At 41.2% G+C, this 18,082-nt stretch overlaps 1 protein-coding gene across 6 annotated transcripts in view; it reads left to right on the top strand.

Moving 5' to 3' along the window:
* Window positions 1–8,732, top strand: part of THSD7B (thrombospondin type 1 domain containing 7B) — a 340,543-nt gene extending 331,811 nt beyond the window's left edge. For all 6 annotated transcript variants that reach the window (XM_065671287.1, XM_065671292.1, XM_065671289.1 and 3 more), the window contains exons 26-29: window positions 298–380; window positions 1,967–2,159; window positions 5,701–5,788; window positions 7,594–8,732. In XM_065671287.1, the coding sequence (XP_065527359.1) occupies window positions 298–380; window positions 1,967–2,159; window positions 5,701–5,788; window positions 7,594–7,675 (446 nt within the window). In that variant the 3' untranslated portion in view covers window positions 7,676–8,732. The remainder of the gene's footprint in view (window positions 1–297; window positions 381–1,966; window positions 2,160–5,700; window positions 5,789–7,593) is intronic.
* Window positions 8,733–18,082: the final 9,350 nt, after the last annotated feature.

Raw genomic sequence — 18,082 nt, 5'->3', positions numbered from 1 at the left:
ACAGAAGATCTGCATCTAATTCTCGATTCTGTCCCCAACTTCCTATGTGGCCTGTGGCAAATTGCTTAAATCTGTGTATCTCTGTTCTCCATTAACAAGATGGGTATGATAATAATTCCCTGCCTTGTTAAGGCAAATTAATTAATGCAATGCCTACAGATATTATGCTAATGTGCTCAATAGGCTAGTATTTAACTATATAAAGCAAGCAAGCAAGCATTTCTTACACTATTGTGATCCAAGTCAAAAACACTTTAAAGCATGCCCTTGAAGTCACTCCGTATTTTCTTTTACCAGGAGGGTGTGCTCTTCGGACAAAACCTGCAGAAGTTTGGTACTGCAGCCCAGCGTGCACAAAACCATTCTCCTACTGCACACAGGTAATTGCTCCCTGCAGAATATGGTTGAGAAATTAACACTACAAAATCTATTCAATTAGCCTATGTATGCATTTCAGGCCCTAGAAGATATTTTAGTGTGTCCATGGTACCACCTCGAGGAAGTTGTGGGAATTTCAGTCTGTGGGAATTTTCAGTCACCTGTTTATCTGCATAAACAAGTGATGGGCTATTTGTGTGGTGTTACGAGTTTGCTTCTTTTCTGTGGAGGAGCTTTGGACCCTCTTGGTTTCATTTTCATTGAATGCTATTGAACAGTACTGTAGAAAATGGACTATTTAAAACTTCTGTAGTAAAGGAGATAAAAGAGTATATCCTGCCCTGCTCCTTCATGGAAACAGAAAGCCTTCATGAATGTAGGGAATCTGCAGCATCATGATCCCACAAACTCCATACTCTCTTCTAAAGCAGAACCTGTAAGTGACATTTTCTTCTGAAATGTTGAACATCTGCAGCAGTTGCTGAATTGTGGATCCACTGCCACTTCTTTTCCTCTGAGCAAACACAAGAGATTATGAATTTCCCTTCCTGCAGTACTGAACTCCAGAGTAAAAGCTTCCCAGAATGCCTCATACATGTCAGTACTGTGATGGAGTATAAAATCTAGAATCCTTAAAGTAGCCAGGGGCAGCTGGGATTTAGATATTTATGTTTTGAAAATAGCCTTCACAGCTCTCAGCTTGAGCTGAGAAATTACAATCGAAACTAGCTCATGGATAACTGAAAGTGGCTGGGAGGGTGGTCATGGGAGTACTTGGAGCCTACAGGAACATAAAAATAATGCAAATGTTAATTTATTTGCTGTAAAAACTCTTTAGACTTCACCTTTTCACCAGAAAAGCTCAGGATCATGTCCTTCAACAAGTGGCAGACATAGCGGCAACAAAACTGATGTCAAAAGTTAACTTCTTATCACAGAGACTGTAAATCAGTCACCAGTTTGGATCATAAGTGAGGCTATCAGACTCTCAGACAAGCATTGCAATTATAAGAACATTAACAAAACAAACAAACAAACAAACAAACTAAAGTCTAAAAAAAGCTGTTTAAAAGTAGAAGTCCAGAAAATGAATTATTTATTTTACCGAACCACAGACTTCTAAGAAACATCTTGAAGAATCTTCTTATGCTGATCCAGAGCAGTGGATATTTGGCCATAGGAAAGTGAGCTTCATTTCAGATAGCCCTGTTAAATACATGAATGTTTGGGTCTGAAGTGGGATTGGTTTTTGTTTGTCTCTTGTAATGCCCAGCAGGGTCAGTGGGAAATCTTTTACTGAGGATTTTAGATCAAGCCACAGATGCCTCTTAAGCCTGTTAGGATGAAAATTTTTGTATGTCGGGCTTTTCTGTAGTTACCGACTCTTTTTCAACCAATTCCCCAAATATACTTTTGCTTTTTTAGCTGAAAAGGGTTTACAGACACTAGTTCCTGGCTTGTTTAGTTTGGTGGTTAAGTTGCATGTGCAGGATATACCTTGCGTTTTCTTCGTGGTGTGCCTACAGTTTGCACTGGTCTGTGAGAGGATATTATTTGGTTTAATACTGAATTCCCTTTTATTGCCTAGAGAGGAGTCTGCGGTTGTGAGCGAGGATATACAGAAATAATGAGATCAGATGGTTTCCTGGATTACTGCATGAAGGTACCAGGCTTAGAAGATAAGAAAGCTGATGTTAAGACCACTGCTGGAAAAAATAAACCTGTCAACTCAAAAATGCATGACATTTTCAAAGGATGGTCTATTCAACCTTTTAATCCAGGTGAAAAACTTAAATATGAATGGAATAAATTGTCTTTACAATGTTACTATAGAGGAAAGGTACAAGCTTTGTAGATCATAACATCAGAGATTGTGTCTGGGAGCTGCAGAGCAACCTCCCGGTTTCTAATTCACATGCCATCTTTCATTTGTTTGTACCTATACAGAGTAATCACAATCTCTTATGTTGAGAGATAGCAAAGACAGAATGAAGCAATAATATTTTGCAAAAGTATACTCCTATGTGATTTGGGGGGATGCTTAGAACTTTTATCTGATGATGTTTCTAGAAGTAATATGCTTGGACCAGGGAAGATACTGATCACTAGCACTTTAGAAGATTCAGAGCAGAAAGTACTTAAGATTTCATTACAGAAAACACTGGTTGTTTCTTGCCATATTTCAAAAGTGTATGAAAAAAACAGGATAGAAAGTGTAGAGTTTAAAATGTTGAAGACATTAAAAAACCCAAAAAACCAAACACAAAAAGCAGGCAAGCTGCTGTGCCCAAGAAGTACATCCCAGGAGGATCTCTGATTTCTACATCATAAAATGCTTCCCAGTTGGAGCCACATACGAGATGTGCCCACACTAGTCCACAGGACTGGTGCTGTAGATGTAATAGCTGATTGCCACTTTGACTTTTATTTTGCAAAATTAATTTATTCAAAATATGTTTCTAAAATGCAAATAGGACTTTAAAATGAGAGACAAAGGTGTTGGGCACATCGAGTTTTACTGAAATGTATTAGTTCTCCCCATATTCATGAACACTGGCAGCGCAGTCTTCCCCCTCTTCTGTTACCTGACATTGCATTTGTTTTCTATTAGTTTGTAATGAACGCAAGCCTTTAGAAAATATGTAACGAACAGTTCTGTTACAGGATTCAGGGAGCCATAATTCTATCTGATATATGTGATCATACTTTGAATGTTACATTTGCATATTTGATTTGCATACAGTAGTTAACCTTTGCATTGACAGTCTTCAAGCTCACAGAGCTCGGTCCAAAGCCTTTTCAAGTTGGTTGGGTTTTGAACAAACCCATCATCTTGAAGCCCATGCAGTTCACAGCAGTTTGAGTCACAGTTTTGGGGTTAATTGCCTTTTTGTCAGCTTCTGTGGCCCTTGGTAGGCTGTCTTACTTAGGTGTTACCTCTTCAGCTGGTACCTTTACAGGGTTAGAAAAAGGGAGAGAGGTGTAGGTGGATGCTGCAACCTTCTCTTTTTAAATCAGCATTTGAGGTTACAGCTCTGAAAGCTTTTGGTGGGCTTGACCTCAATGCAGCATCTGTGAGCCAGTGCTCCCTCAGGGACTGCAAGACAGAAATAGGGACTAAGGAGTTTTTACAGAGCATGGTGTTATTTAATTTTAGGGCAGAAATGTTACAGAAGCAATATATGGGGAAGGAATAACCATGCTCCATATGTGCTAAGTTTATCACCAACCCCGTGGCATCCTGCAGGTAACTCTTCAGTCTGTATCAAGGCTGGTGCTCTTCAAATCACTCCCTTTTGTCTAACTTGACAAAATATGTAATTCCCTTAAACAGGCTCTCAGGCTTACTAGTCTGGGGGTTTGCAATAAAACCAGTTATGCTCTTGTTAGCAGGCCTATGGTGAATGCTCCCTGTATGGATGGCATTTACTGCCCTTCAGTACCATAGCCCTTGACATTTGTGTACGTCTGAAGGCTTATACCTGTCAGTAAAAATATACATGCCTTTCTCCAGCGCATTTGTGATTTCCCTTCCTGTTTACAGTTTGGAACACAAATTTTATTATGATTTAATAAGTCTGCTGGTTTCGGTCTTTCAAAGGCTCTGCTGGAAAGCATAGAGCTGATTTTGAATCAGGCTGCTTTTTAACTCTCTTTGCCATACTCTGGGAGGCCAGAGTTCACATACAGAAACTTTTTTCAACTTGAGAGGCAATTTAAATAGGATTGTTTAAACTGGAGGATGGCATGGTCCAATGCCTTTATGTTGGGAATTGAGACTATAGCTGCCTTCATAGCAAGCATGGTGGGATGCCTTTTTGTGGCTGTGACAGTTCCTTCACAGGACTGCTAAATGTTTCGTGGCCCTCTCCAGCTGAGAGGGTGAAACATTTCATAGCTAGACTTCAGAAAAGAGGCCACAACAAAAATAACCCAGACCCAACGAACGGAGCTCTTCTGACATGGGGAATAAGCTGTAAGCGTTTTGAGGAGAAGAGAAAATCTGTGAGAGGTACTTGTCTTTTCCGCAAAGCCTGGAATTAAAAAAGAGAAAGAATGGGATCTGATTAAATATCTTTCCTTTTTGAAAAAAATCAGCATTCAGGCATCAAATGTAAAACAGTGCTAGTGACTGTCCATGAAGTAACTTCCCACTCGCATGACTGAATTTGAAATGGCCTCTGTCAAATCATGTCTGTGGGCACAGTGCAGGTTCGTATTCCTGCCTCCAGTATGTATTAACAGCTCTGTTGACGTGAATCAGCTCAGATTACTGCTGCATGGAAAAAATACCAATGCTTCTCCTCACAAGGGAAGCTGTACAGCCAGAATAGAGCTACAAACAGAAATACTGATCTTATAAAAATCATTAGTATTAATGCAAAGCTTGTAATTAAGGATGTGTCCAAATACTGTTTTGAGACTTTCTATCAGAAGGAAAAGTTTCAACACACTCAAGCTCACATGCATGAAGTTCCTGCAAGGGTCACAGAGTGGATCCACTGTCATTGCCACCCAAATAGTCCTTTCGAGAGCATTACATTGTCTGAAAGCCAGTTATGTCTCTTGCTCCTGTGGCCCAACTAGAGAGCTCTTGCACAACTTGATCCCTCTTACCAACACAAAGCATATTCTTGTTTTTATTCTAAGCTGAATTTATTCCCGTTTGTTGCCCAAGCATTTTCCAGCTCCAAGTAGCTGGTTCACTTGTGCTTGCTGGTGTTTTCACCCCAGTTGACCCCCCAGTATTTACAGAGAACAATCCCATCCATTCTCAGTCCTCTTTTCATTAGGCTAAACATATCAGGTGTTCTCTGCATTTCTGTCTGGGTCAGCTCAATATTGAACCACCTTTGCCAGAACAGCCACTGAAGCTCCTGAGCAATGTACTGCAATTATCTCATGCCCCTGCTCTTTTCCACAGGCAGGAGCCTGGCTGGGTTCTATTTCTTATGCTGCACCAAAAGCCCAGGCTGTCTGTAATGAACTGCGGCATCTCAGCCAGAGGGGAGATTATAAAATAATGCTGCTTTGGAAAACTGAGGCAAAGAGTTCATTTTAAGTTTTCATTGAGGAAAATCTACACTCATTACCGAAGTTAAGATTTTATCTTTAAAACCGTTGGTTTTTACAGGAATCTTTTGTTTTTTCCTGTCAAAAATGTGGGGTTTATGGGTTATTCCCAGCCAGTCCTTGCTTGTTTGCCATCCATGATGCTACTAGTTTTGCTTGTGTGCTGTTTACTTACACTGTTAAGAACTTGTTTATTTTAGAATAAAGTTTTTTATTCTTCCTCTGTCATTTTTCCTCATCTTCCAACAGATGGTAAACTGAAGATGTGGGTATATGGAGTATCAGCTGGTGGGTTCCTCATCATAGTTTTCCTGATCTTTACATCCTACCTGATGTGGTGAGTATGGCACGTATTTTATCCTTAAATAAAAGCTAGTTTGCTTTTATTTAAACAATCCAAAATATATCACAACAGTCTCTGTTGCAGAGATTTAACCCTCAAGGGTTTATGAAAGCCTTGGATTACTGAACTGCCTTCATTTGGCCCCTATCTCAGAGGAATTTAAAACTCTCAAAACTGTAATGTTAACGGATGTAATTGTGAAGAAGCATGATGGCTGTGCAGGGAAAGAATTCTTTTTGGTTATCAGTAGAGCCTTATATTTATTCAGACTGCTGCTGGGATCAGAAAGGGCTTTTTATTGTACTCTTAAAAAAAAAAGAAAGATAAAGTTAAACTGAAAAAAGGCAAGGAGGCCGATTGGATCGAGGAGCTGGCTTCTGCTCAAGGAAGGACTAAATAGAATAGGGGCATTCAGTTGGAAAATTATGTTTGACATGCAAATACAATAGAGATCTATGAAATCATGAATGGAGTAGAAAAGGGTGCTAGGGAATTTTTATTTCCCACAATATCAGAAGTAGGAGGCATCTGATGAAATGATCATTTAAAATAAACAAAAGATTTTATTTTTCACACAGTGCATTATTACCTTTTGAGCTTACTGCTGCCGGGGACTGTGCATGCCAGGAAGATAAATGGATTCAAAGACGGCGTAACAGTTCATGGGAGATTGGGTCTCTTGGTGTTAATTGCGGTTTTCTGGATGTATGCTCTAGCTCAGGAAATCCCTAAATAGGTTTTTTGCAGTGAATACATCAGGTGGAAACATGTCCTGTGTCTAAAGCTGTGGTTACCAGCCACTGTTAGAGATAGGGTACTGGATGTATGGAAGCTCTGCTCTACACCAGTGCATCACTGGTGGTGGGCTTTACTGGTGAGGTGGTTGTCTACCCTCTTCCAAAGCAGCCATCACCCCTGACAGGGGTGGTAGGCCTGGCTTGGCAGAGCTAGTGTTATGCTATATGGTTTCAGTATTTGGAAAGACACTGCCATTGATGCATCTTGGAGGATAAGAAGGGAACAGCAGCTAGCATCCATGTGTCCTGCAGTGCCTATAGCTGTCCCTGAAGACCATGGAGCTGGTTTGGGCTTTACTAATATTAATGGTGTAAGCTGTCCCAGCCCCCGTCAGATCAGGGCAGGCAACCAAAGAGTCACAACCATGGCCTGCCAGCATTATTGCCCTCTTTAAACCAAACTCTGTTTATTCTCTCACTCTCTTAGTCCTTCTCTCAGCCTCTCTTCAGTAAAAAAGCTTAAATAACAGCATTTGGATTCTGCTTAGGAGTTGCAGCTTCCTTATTTTCCAAGCCATATAGCTACCATTTCTCTGTGGTTTCACGGTGGAGCACACAGAGGATTTTTTGAATTACATTACATAGTTCTCCATCACTTGAAGGCTGGTGAGGAAGTGTATTTCTCAATAATAATTACTGTTGCTTCAATACCATGACAAAGAAAAATGAGAATATCCCAGTCCTAGACAGTTCATGTTTCAATTTTTCTGTGAGGTGTTCCTTGTTTTGTCAGCTCTGAGAAGACATGGGAAACAAATATGCTTTATTTCCTCTCCAGATGAAGAGCACAGTTGGCTGCCTGTTTTCAGCAGGCTGTGTGTTCATACCACACATGTAATAGCACAGAAGCAGGTCCATGTGGCTTTTTTGGAAGTAGTTACTGTACTGCAACATGAAATAACCAGCTTGGGAAGTTGATTTTTTGATGCAGTTTGGGTTTTAATGATGTTTCTGAGCTTATTACAGTTTATAATTTTGTCTCGTGAAATATTTTTCTTGCAGCAAAAGGACAAAGCAGCATCAAAGCACTCCTCCACAGCAGAAGCCTCTAACCTTAGCTTATGATGGAGACATTGATATGTAATGTAAAAAAGAAATCCAAATGTAGACATCAACTGCCTTAACTGCTTTCTTTTTTTGGAACTCTCTGACTTCTCAGTTTTTTGAGGAATCTCCTGATGTGTAATATACAGGGCAGAACAGAAGTATTGCAAGCTTAGAATTTTGCCACCTCTTTGTTAAAAATAATGGAGTCAAAGACTTGGATCTTGTGAAACTTTTCTGAGGAGACCAGAACATACATCTCTTCCTGTTGAGCAATAGGAACGAAGAAAAGAAGGAGAATCTACAGACATGAAGAGGAATTAGTAAAGAAAAAAAAAAAAAAAGGCATGACAATCCTGAGGAAAATGTGACATTTACTGTAAATGACAAGTTTGACACAGCATCATTATGCACTATATTAGTGCAGGGTTCTTTATTCTTCACATATTTCAACAATGAGTTTTCTAGTGTTTACATTTCGTTCAAAGACTTTAGAACTGTATCACATATTTTGAGAAACACAAGGAAGAATGAGTTGAAGTGTCTGAAGTTATCAGGTTTTTTAAAGTTCCTTCTTATCCTGTTTTCTAGTCTGGAATATGGTTTTGCTTCATTTCCACCTACAGGACAGAATAAGGATTGTTGTGAAAAAGCATAGGTGGTTTCTTAACCAAGAATATTTTTTAAAGAGTTGAGTAGATAGGTGTTTTGATGAATGGTTAGAGGATTTGATTGTTTAAAAAGTATTTTAAATTAAATTAAACCATGTAGATGCATTATGGCCAGCTTAAATTGCTATTCAGTTGAATTAATACAAACTCTGCTTTTATATTTAAATTTTCTTATCTGAAATATTTATAAATTCTTTTTTTGAATTTAATTACCTGACCTCATTTAATATGCATCAAACACAAATACAGTTTGTAGAAGGTCTTGCTTTTTTAAATGTTTCAAAACCACTGAGAAGTTACTTAAACATCTTAAACATCTGGGAACATTTGAAGAGGGTAAGTGTTTATAGTAGTGTGTGTTGCAAGTAAGAAAGTGCCATCTTGTGGTATTGACTTGTATTTATAAGCAAATAAAATGCTAAAGAGAGTGAGAAAATTGCTTCTGGTATGTTGAATTAAATGTGTGTAAACAACATTCGTTATTAGTCTTTGACTGTGTCTGAGATTAGACTTGGATTTCAAACAATTCTGGCATATTTTGTGCTGTAGTGATTAGTGAAAGGAATGTTGTAGACAAGTTGAGAGAACAGTTGCAGATCTGGAGAATGCTTGGTCTTATTTTTAGCTGCACGCTGCTGCTTATTTCAATAAGCAGAGAAGAGAGAAGAGAGAGGAAGAGATGAGCAGAGGAGAGGAGAGAAGAAGAAGAGAAAGAAGAGAAAAGAGAAGAGAAAAAAGAAGAGAGAAGAGAAGAAAGAGAAGAGGAAGAGAAGAGAAGAGAGAAGAGAAGAGAAGAGAAGAGAAGAGAAGAGAAGAGAAGAGAAGAGAAGAGAAGAGAAGAGAAGAGAAGAGAAGAGAAGAGAAGAGAAGAGAAGAGAAGAGAAGAGGAGAAGAGAAGAGAAGAGAAGAGAAGAAGAGTAAAAAAAACCAAACTGTTACCAGCTTAGCACCTATTCGGTCCTTCTCAATCTGCAGTTGCTTGAGAGTGGATCGTCACAATAGAGTATGACTAGGGTATAAGGCAATGCTCGTCTTTTTATGTTGCTGTTCACAGCTTTGTAAAGTGATTTGAATATTACAGTTTCATTGAAAAAATTATGGACTTGTAGATAGGTTTCCCTTCCCCGGCCAGGATCCCACCCATCCAGAATTTCTTTCACGGCATCTAATCGAGATGATATTGTGTCATCAAAGCAAGGTCAGGAATGCGCTTTCCTCTTCTTGCATTAAAAAAAAAAGACTGATGGAATTGCGAAGGGAAATCATCTCATTTAATTATGGCCTTGAAGATGTTCTGCTGGCCCTACTTTCTTCCTTAGAGCTGTAACTGATTATGGTATAAGAAGCAAGATCTGGTGTTGCCAAGTAACATCAGGGGACTAAATCATTTTTCAAGTGATCTGTACTGAACCTTTGAGTAACATGTATGGTGTAAAAGTTACATGGGGAGTAATAATCTAGTGCTGTTAGGAAGAATACTTCCATACTATAATATATTTTGTCTGCAGTGTACAATGTGAGCCGAATGGTACTCTCTGGATAATGAAGGCATGCGCTCAATTAAGCATACTGTTCAAAATGGCATTGAAATGGGAAAGTTGATGTAATAATAACAAAAAATGACAACTGCAACATGTGGTCATTGCCCTCAGCATCAGGGTAAATTACAGCCCAAATCATAATGTTCAGCACATGAGGTATGGGCTGTATGGTAAACCGCTTGGGGGAGGCAAGGAGCTCAAAGTACAACACTGCGAAGTGTGGTGAGCACATGGATCTGGGGTTGTGCTTCAGTTTGGTGATCTTCATGCAGTCTATGTCCCAACTCGTGCTATAGCACCTTCTGGCCAAAGCACCACAGGGTCTCCAGAGGGACTGGCTGTATTCCATACTGGGGCTGGGTACTGCTTGTGAAGCTGCTGGCTTTGCAGGGTGCTATCTCACAGGGCTAAGGGACAGCTTCTGCTGCAGAGCTCTTGCACTTCAGTAATGTCCTTTAGGAAATCAGTGCACCTGTTCAGCTTTGTAAAATCAAATAAAATAAAACAAGGGGAAGGCTCATAAGGCTGCTGTTTGAGACAGCCACTGCTTAGCTTGTGCTTGTATTCGTATGTGTTGAAGAGCCTAATTGTGTAGTTTCTTTACTTAAGTGCACTTACATTCATGGCCAGTTTCATCAGGAAATGAAGAAAATATTATCCTTGGGGGAAAAAAAAAAAAATCATTTGAATACTTATTTTTTCAATCAGTCCTGAAAAGTATGAAATTACTATTTGGTGCTAACATGGCATAGATGATTTCCTGAAAGACTTATCACAGAATCATAGAATTTGGTTTGGGTTGGAAGGGATATTAAAGATCATCCAGTTCCACCCCCTCTACCATGAGCAGGGACACCTTCCACTAGACCAGGTTGCTCAAAGCTCCATGCAGGTTACCCTTGAATACTCCCAGGGATGGGGCAATTGCAGCTTCTCTGGGCAACCTGTGCCAGTGTCTCACAACATTCACGATAAAGAACTTCTTCCTTACATCTAATCCAAATCTCCCCTGTCTTTGTTTAAAGCCATTCCCCATTGTCCGATTCCTACCTGCACTTGTAAAAAGTCCCTCTCTAGATAAGTTGTTGGAAGGCTTTACTAAGGTCTCCCTGGAGCCGTCTCCTCTCCAGGCTTAGCAACTCCAACTCTCTCAGCCTGTTTCATAGGACAGGTGCTCCAGCCCTCTGATTATATTTTTTTCTAAATATAGAACTTAATTTGCATTTACTAATGGAAGGTAAAATGTAGTTTAAATATAATTTTGGGGCTTGTTTTCAATTGGGAGGTAGTAATGCGGAAAGAAAATGATCTAACTCAGGATCTTTTGAAGATGTACCAGGCTATCTTAATGTATTAACGTGCCTCAGGACAGATTATGGTTCTGTCTGGTTTAAAATGTAATTTAAATTAATTAACTTCCACATCTTACAGCTGTGACATGCACCTGTCCTGGACAGGAGCTTGATTTATCTTATCTTTATGAAGATGTATATATGCGCATACTATTAAGCACCATCAATATGCATGTATTACTGGATTCCTGGAGCCACGACCTGACAGGTGACTCTGTTACTGTCATTTAACTGCTGACATGACTTGTGCCACTGGCCATGGTGTTAAGCTGTTGTGATGTGACATGACCTGACTCATAATGCTTACACTCGGTCATGACTTCCATTTCTGTTAGACATGGAAGATAAAGGAAGTTGCATGTAATTTCCTCCTGGTCTTTCTGCATCTGCAGAGAAGGGAATCTCTAGGTTGCAGCAGTCACCCCTGCCTGGCACAGCTGCACAGATGGGGATGTGATGTATTAGGGGATTGTTACCAGTCAACGGAGCTGTACAGCTCTGAGGTTGCCTTAAAGAAGTCTGTCTGACCCCTCAGGATAACTAGGACTAGAAACAAGAGTGTAAAAACCTGAGGAATTCACCTGAACTACCATTAAATAAATGGAATTGCGCAGAGTAATTTCTTGTTCCTACCTGGTAGAGCAAAATGAAAGGAGAGTCTTGCTGTGAAGTCTGATAGCACAGGACCCCACTGGCCCTTAAACAGGTTATTATTTGGCCATGCTTTGTGATTTGGTTGCATTTACATCTGGGGAGAAAAGACTAGATTTGAATGCATATTTATAATGGTAATCATGGCTATGGGATGCTTTCTGCATGAATCTTTAATGTATAACCTTTGTCCTCCAACCAAATATAGTTTATTCTTATTTTAAAATGTAAACATATGGTAAAATGATCACATATGAAATGTCTGGAAAAAATATCCAGAAACCCCATATTTGCATCCTTTGGCAATTATTTACTTTGATTGCATGCTTTGTTACAATAGTATGTAGAATGGACTGTAGGCAGATACATGCGTTAAAGCAACTTATGGGATTTACCCTGTCTGTGAAGAGATGTTTCGATGGAATGAAAACTTGGATTCAGTTTCCTCTGATAAGGAAGAATATTAATTTTCTCCTCTGCTTTATGAAAGTTCACCTGCATGTTATGAATATTGTGGTTGTTACATGCCAATATGACATTTGGAAAAAAACCCTCTTCAAACATAATAACAGTGAAGAATCTTTCAACAGTACATGGATCAAGTGGAGTACCAAGCATTAATTTTACAGATGAGGAAGATGGCAGGGTTTTTTTTTTTTATGCAGTCTGGCTTCTACCTCATGTAGCTTCAAGTACCTTTTCTTGCAGAAGTATCTGAGCAGATGAATGCAGCCCAGAAATGGTGTTTCCAGGCTGCTGCTATTGGCCAGTAATTACAGCACTGTGCAGCAGTAGATTTGGGCCAAGGAACAATGAGGCGTTTCCTCTCTTCATTGCAACTAGACTTTGGTAATGGTGTTCTGAAACTCGGGGTTAGCAGAAATTACTGTAGTTGGTGTCACTCTTCTGACACTGCTATACCATCAATCTAAACTGTATTTGGAGATGGCAAAGGAGGGATTATCTGATCCAAAGTGAGTAAATGATGCCTATTGACTTCACTTGGATATGAGCAGGTCATTTGGAGGTTATTATCTGTTGCTTCCTTGATGTTTTCCACCTTCAGTGTCCTTTGCAAATATGAATCATCAATCCTGAAACACTGAATGTGGCAAATGAAGTGATTTACTGACACAGTCTGGTTCTACCTTCTACACTGCTAGTCAGTTTAGTTCAGTGACTGGATTAGAGAAGAACATCCTATCAGTTGATGGGTCAGACTAGTGTACCATGCAAGTGTACCATGAGAAATGTGGTCTGTGGCTGCTTTTCTGCAGCAGAAAGGTTAAGCTTCTTGGCTTGTGTGCCCTAAGTAGACCAATTGTATCCAAAGTTATTAAAGTGGAATAATTGGGGTCTACCTGAGGATGGAAATCCAGGATTGTTTCAGTGATAGGATGCAATAGAGATTTAATCTATCGTCTTTCCTGCTTTGAGAAAAAGCAATGCTGAAAGTGCACAGTGATAGTCGATATCAGGTTTTTTTGCTATTTGTAGTGGATGTTTTAAGTCTTTTCCTCTGATGAAACAAAAGCTTTATCCTTAGATAAGCAATCCAGAGCGGGACTTTTAATAAGAGATTTCTCTGTGACAGAAGGGTTTGTTCTTCCAACGTACACAATGTAGAACTTGTGGTGGTTGTAGCCCAACTGAAGCACCAGTGAACTGTTTGCTTTGAGAGGTGTAAGGAGGGCATTTTCTGGAACCCAGACAGTGTGTCTGAGCCATCTCTCCCAGGGACAGACATGCTGAAGGACTGCCAGGAAAAGTCACAGTGGAGACAGGTCATACCACAGCAATATTCAGTGATCTGTTGTTTTCTCTGATGGCCCCACACAACTTTTTTTACTGGACAAAACACATCATCTTCTAGTGTCTGACAGTCCTGGAGCAGAGAAAAGGGGTTTTTATATCTCAGTCCCAGTCTAGCTCTGGTTTCTATTGCAATAGTCTGTGAATGATAGGCTCAGCAGAAGAGCATCAAAGACATACGTCTGTATAAGCTCTACCCCGTGACTGACGGCTGCACTCTGTGGTGGCAGTGATGACAGCCAGGCAGGTTTCTCATTGCTGGGAAGCATCAGGAGATTGCTACTTTTCCAGTAGAGGCCAGTGGAAAATATCACTTCATGTACTGAAAGCAGTCAGCTGGTTGAGCCTGTTAAGGACTGAATTGAGATGAAAAGCTGTAATGCAGATGTGTCACATCACAGTTGCCTTGTCCTCTATTCCTTTGTATGATGTGGCAGATCCACAGCAATTATTTTTAAATGCAGTCTCTATTACTGCAGAGCGGTAACTTGAAACGTTTACTATTTTATTTGCTTCATTCCAAGTGAGATTTCACCTAATTTGTCATTAAAACCACTGTCCTCTTCAGAGGAAAGAGTATATTTACATAGACTGCTCTCCAATAATTCTGTGTTTTCCAGAGGAGTATGGGGCTGGTATAATTTCCCAGTCTCATCAAGCTTTTTCCACCAAAAATCTGTGCTGATGAGTCTGTGGGACCAAGGGAAAGGAATACAAATCTGTTCACTGCACTCAGTGGGCCGTAGAAAGGCAGAAGTGATTGAACTGCTAATTCCTTTGTCACTGCTCCACGTGCAACATGAATCATTGTTGACCAAAAAGAATTCCCTAAAACCACCACCACCAAAAAAAAACACCAACCCTCTTCACTTTGTGAAGTTGTGTAGTATTTTTTATGGACTGGCAGAACATGATTTAGAAATGAAGAGCTGCTCCCTGAGGCGCGTCTGCCGGATCCCCTCTGCATTTTCTGAAAACCAGAAAGCTGCCTGTCTCACCTATTCATGGGAAGCTACGAAGTGGATGTTGGGGGGTAGCGGGGAGGAGGGAAAGCACCAAATGCAGTGAAATTTGAAATGCAGAGTGTTGCAGCCCAGAGCATGAATAATGCAGCTTTGGCTGTAGGACCTGGTCCCAGCTGCAGCATGTGGGACTGACCCGAAATTTTTTTTGTCCTGTTGTTGTCCTACAGATTAAAATGTGTTCATTTGTCAAGGCTGAAGAAATGCAAAATACACATGTGCAGCCACACCAGCATTAAGACTCTTCTGGTGGGAGTGTTGATCTACTTGAGGGTAGGAAGGCTCTACAGAAGGATCTGGACAGGCTGGATCAATGGGCCAAGGCCAGTTGTGTGAGGTTCAACAAAGCCCAGTGCTGGGTCCTGCACTTGAGTCGCAACTCCTGCGTGAAACACTACAGGCTTGGGGAAGAGTGGCTGGAAAGCTGCTGGGAAGAAAGGACCCCTAGATGGTCAACAGTGGCTGAGCATGAGCCAGCTTCTGCCCAGGCAGCCAAGAAGGCCAAGAGCATCCTGGCTGGTATCAGAAACAGTATGGCCAGCAGGCCAGGGAAGTGATCATCCCCTGTACTGGTGAGGTTGCACCTTGAATACTGTGTTCAGCTTTGGGCACCTCACTATAAGAAAGATATTGAGGTGCTGGAGCATGTCCAGAGAGTCTGGAGAGCACGTATTATGAGGAGCAGCTGAGGGAACTGGGGTTGTTTAGTCTAGAGAAAAGGAGACTGAGGGGAGGAGATCTTGTTGCTCTGTACAATTACCTGAAAGGAGATTGTAGCAAGGTGGGGATCGGTCTCTTTTCCCAAGTAACAGACAATGGGATGAGAGGAAATGGCCTCAAGATGTGCCAGGGGAGGTTTAGATTGCATATTAGGAAACATTTTTTCATGGAAGGGGTTGTCAAGCACTGGAACAGGCTGCCCAGGGAAGTGGTGGAGTCACCATCCCTGGGGGTATCTAAAATATGTGTAGATGTGGTGCTTAGGGCCATGGTTTAGTGGTGGACTTGGCTATGTTAACAGACTCTTATCTTAGAGGTCTACTATTCTGTTCTGTCCTATCCTGTCCTATCCTATCCTATCCTTCCCTATCCTATCCTACCCTACCCTATCCTACCCCATCCCAGTCTAGTCTAGTCTAGTCTGTGTAATCTTCTTTAAACTTCTGCTGTCAAAGGCTTATTAACCTGGGAAACAGTCCAGCTTTATTTTACAAATGCAACAGGTGCATGAGAACGACTGTTCAGGTACTGACAGGACTTTGTTAGAACCTAATTTAAACAGAAAAGAGAAATCTGCTCTGTGTCTGGAGATAAACGCCGCTGCCAATGCAGTGGTCAGTAGCTATCGGCTGCAGGCCAGAGACAGCAGCAGTTCTGCCTAGGCCAGCGCTGGGAGCTTTGGAAAAGAAATCTCCCTATTAAGATGCTGTCAGTGCCTGGAGCTGCTGCTTGGTGCAGTCAGGCATGTCCTGCATTTCGCAATTTGCTTAATATTAGATACTTTGTCCGGCCTCTTCTGCTGCTTGCTTTGTGTCTATTAATTATCTTTGATTTTCCTTTGTTTCCTTATCAGCTTTGCTTACTTTTTTTTCTCTAAAACTTCAGATCAGCTTTCTAAAGAAAAAAATAAAGTGGAGCTTTTTCCTCCCTTGCTGACACTGAAACAATGAATATGGATCAGAATTTTCATTTCCTTTTTTTACCACATCCATTTGCTTGATAGAACAAGCTTGCCCGTCTAGTTTTACTTTGATAAACCTAATAAGGAAAAAGCACTTTCTACCTCCATATTATTTTATGCCTTGTTTGTGACTTCAGCATCCATTATACAGGTTTAAAGACAATTTATTCTATATTGCCCTTGAATCACTGGGAGAGCACTTGTGGGTTTTCTGACATAAAAATGTCCCCCTATAACATGATGAATATTAAATAGGTGCTTGCATGAAAATGAAACAGTGTGCTCTGACCTGACAGCTCCATCTACTGCAGCATGGCTGGGAAAGAACCAAAATGTCAGCATTGTCTGGCTGTGGATGTGGGGCTCCACTCCTGAATTACTTCATCAAATGACCAATTTCAGGAATAGACCTAGACACTGATGGGAAATCTCTTCTGCAGAGAGTATGTCCTGCTTTCCGAAGGAGTTCATTTGCTGCCCAGCTGAAAGCAGCCCTTGGCTGCAAAATACAGACCTGGTTTCTGCTCCTCTGCTGCTGCTTGAGTGGAGTGGTGCTGGCCCACTGTGGCTTTTCTAGCAGGCATAAGGAGAAAAATCTGGGTTAATTTGGGAAGGTGATGTGTTGCTCTTCATGAGACTGATAGTTTTGCTGTTTTGATGTGACCAGGGATCAGGGATCAAACCCTTGTTGTGCCAGCAGCTCCCCAAATCACTCATTTTACCCACGCAAGTGGAGCAAGGGCTGAACATCACCAGAGAGAACTTGGGAGCACAAATACCCTGGGGAGATCCAGAGGCCACGGCATGTCAATGCTGGCAGCCACTGACCAGGGAAGGCGGGAATCTGCTGATGAGCAGAGGAGGAATCTGTGGGTTCCTTGCAGCGCTGTGCTGGATGCCTCAGCCCCTTTGTGTGGCAATCTGTGCAAGGCTGGCTTCAGGTGGGAGATGAGTGATGGTGAGACAGCGGCAGGCAGAGCTGGAGAACATCCCCCATGTTCTCTCCCCTTTGCGGGAGAGCTCAGCTGTCGTGTTGCATGTGTTCCCCTGTGAATTACCCCTTCTAGAAAGCAAAGGGGCCGGCTGGGATTTTTTTCTACTACTACCAAGGCAACAAGCTCGCACTCTGTTACTAGAAAGGAGAATTAGGGGGAGGTGAAATCAATTCCTTTCTCATTCCTGTACTTGGAGGACAGTTCTGGAAGTGTTACCTTCCCTAACCTGTAATGCATTCAATCACTCTTCTCACCCAGAGCTGTCACTGAGGCATGGACTTTCCCACTCCTTGTGGATAAGTTCAGCTGCTCTCCATGCAGGGAGTGAAGCAGACAAGCTTCCTTGCACACGAGGCAGCACTTCATATTAGTGCTGACCAGAGTACCAGCATTCACATTAAACAAGGTCTCCCAACAGCTTACATTTTTTTTCCCTTCCCAAATATATTTCAAACATTTTTAATGTTTGAAAGAACAGTTTTGCCTTCAAGGTTAAACTGGAGCAAAAAGACTTCATCTGGATGCTCAGCAGCATGGCATGGACTAAAACCAAGGCGCTAATCAATAACTGGTGCAGAATCGCTAGCGCCAGTACAGCGCAGGTTATTCCCACCCACTTCACAGCTGGCTGCATCTCTCCAGTCTCTGCAGGACTCAAGCCAGGAGCTGTGCACCAAAGTACTGATGCTTTGTGTGAGCACTGATTGCGCAGCATCAGCCCC

This window comes from Lathamus discolor, chromosome 3, assembly GCF_037157495.1.
Source record: "Lathamus discolor isolate bLatDis1 chromosome 3, bLatDis1.hap1, whole genome shotgun sequence".
In the NCBI taxonomy this organism is placed as follows: Eukaryota; Metazoa; Chordata; class Aves; order Psittaciformes; family Psittacidae; genus Lathamus; species Lathamus discolor.
This window is presented reverse-complemented; position numbering and strand designations above follow the sequence as displayed.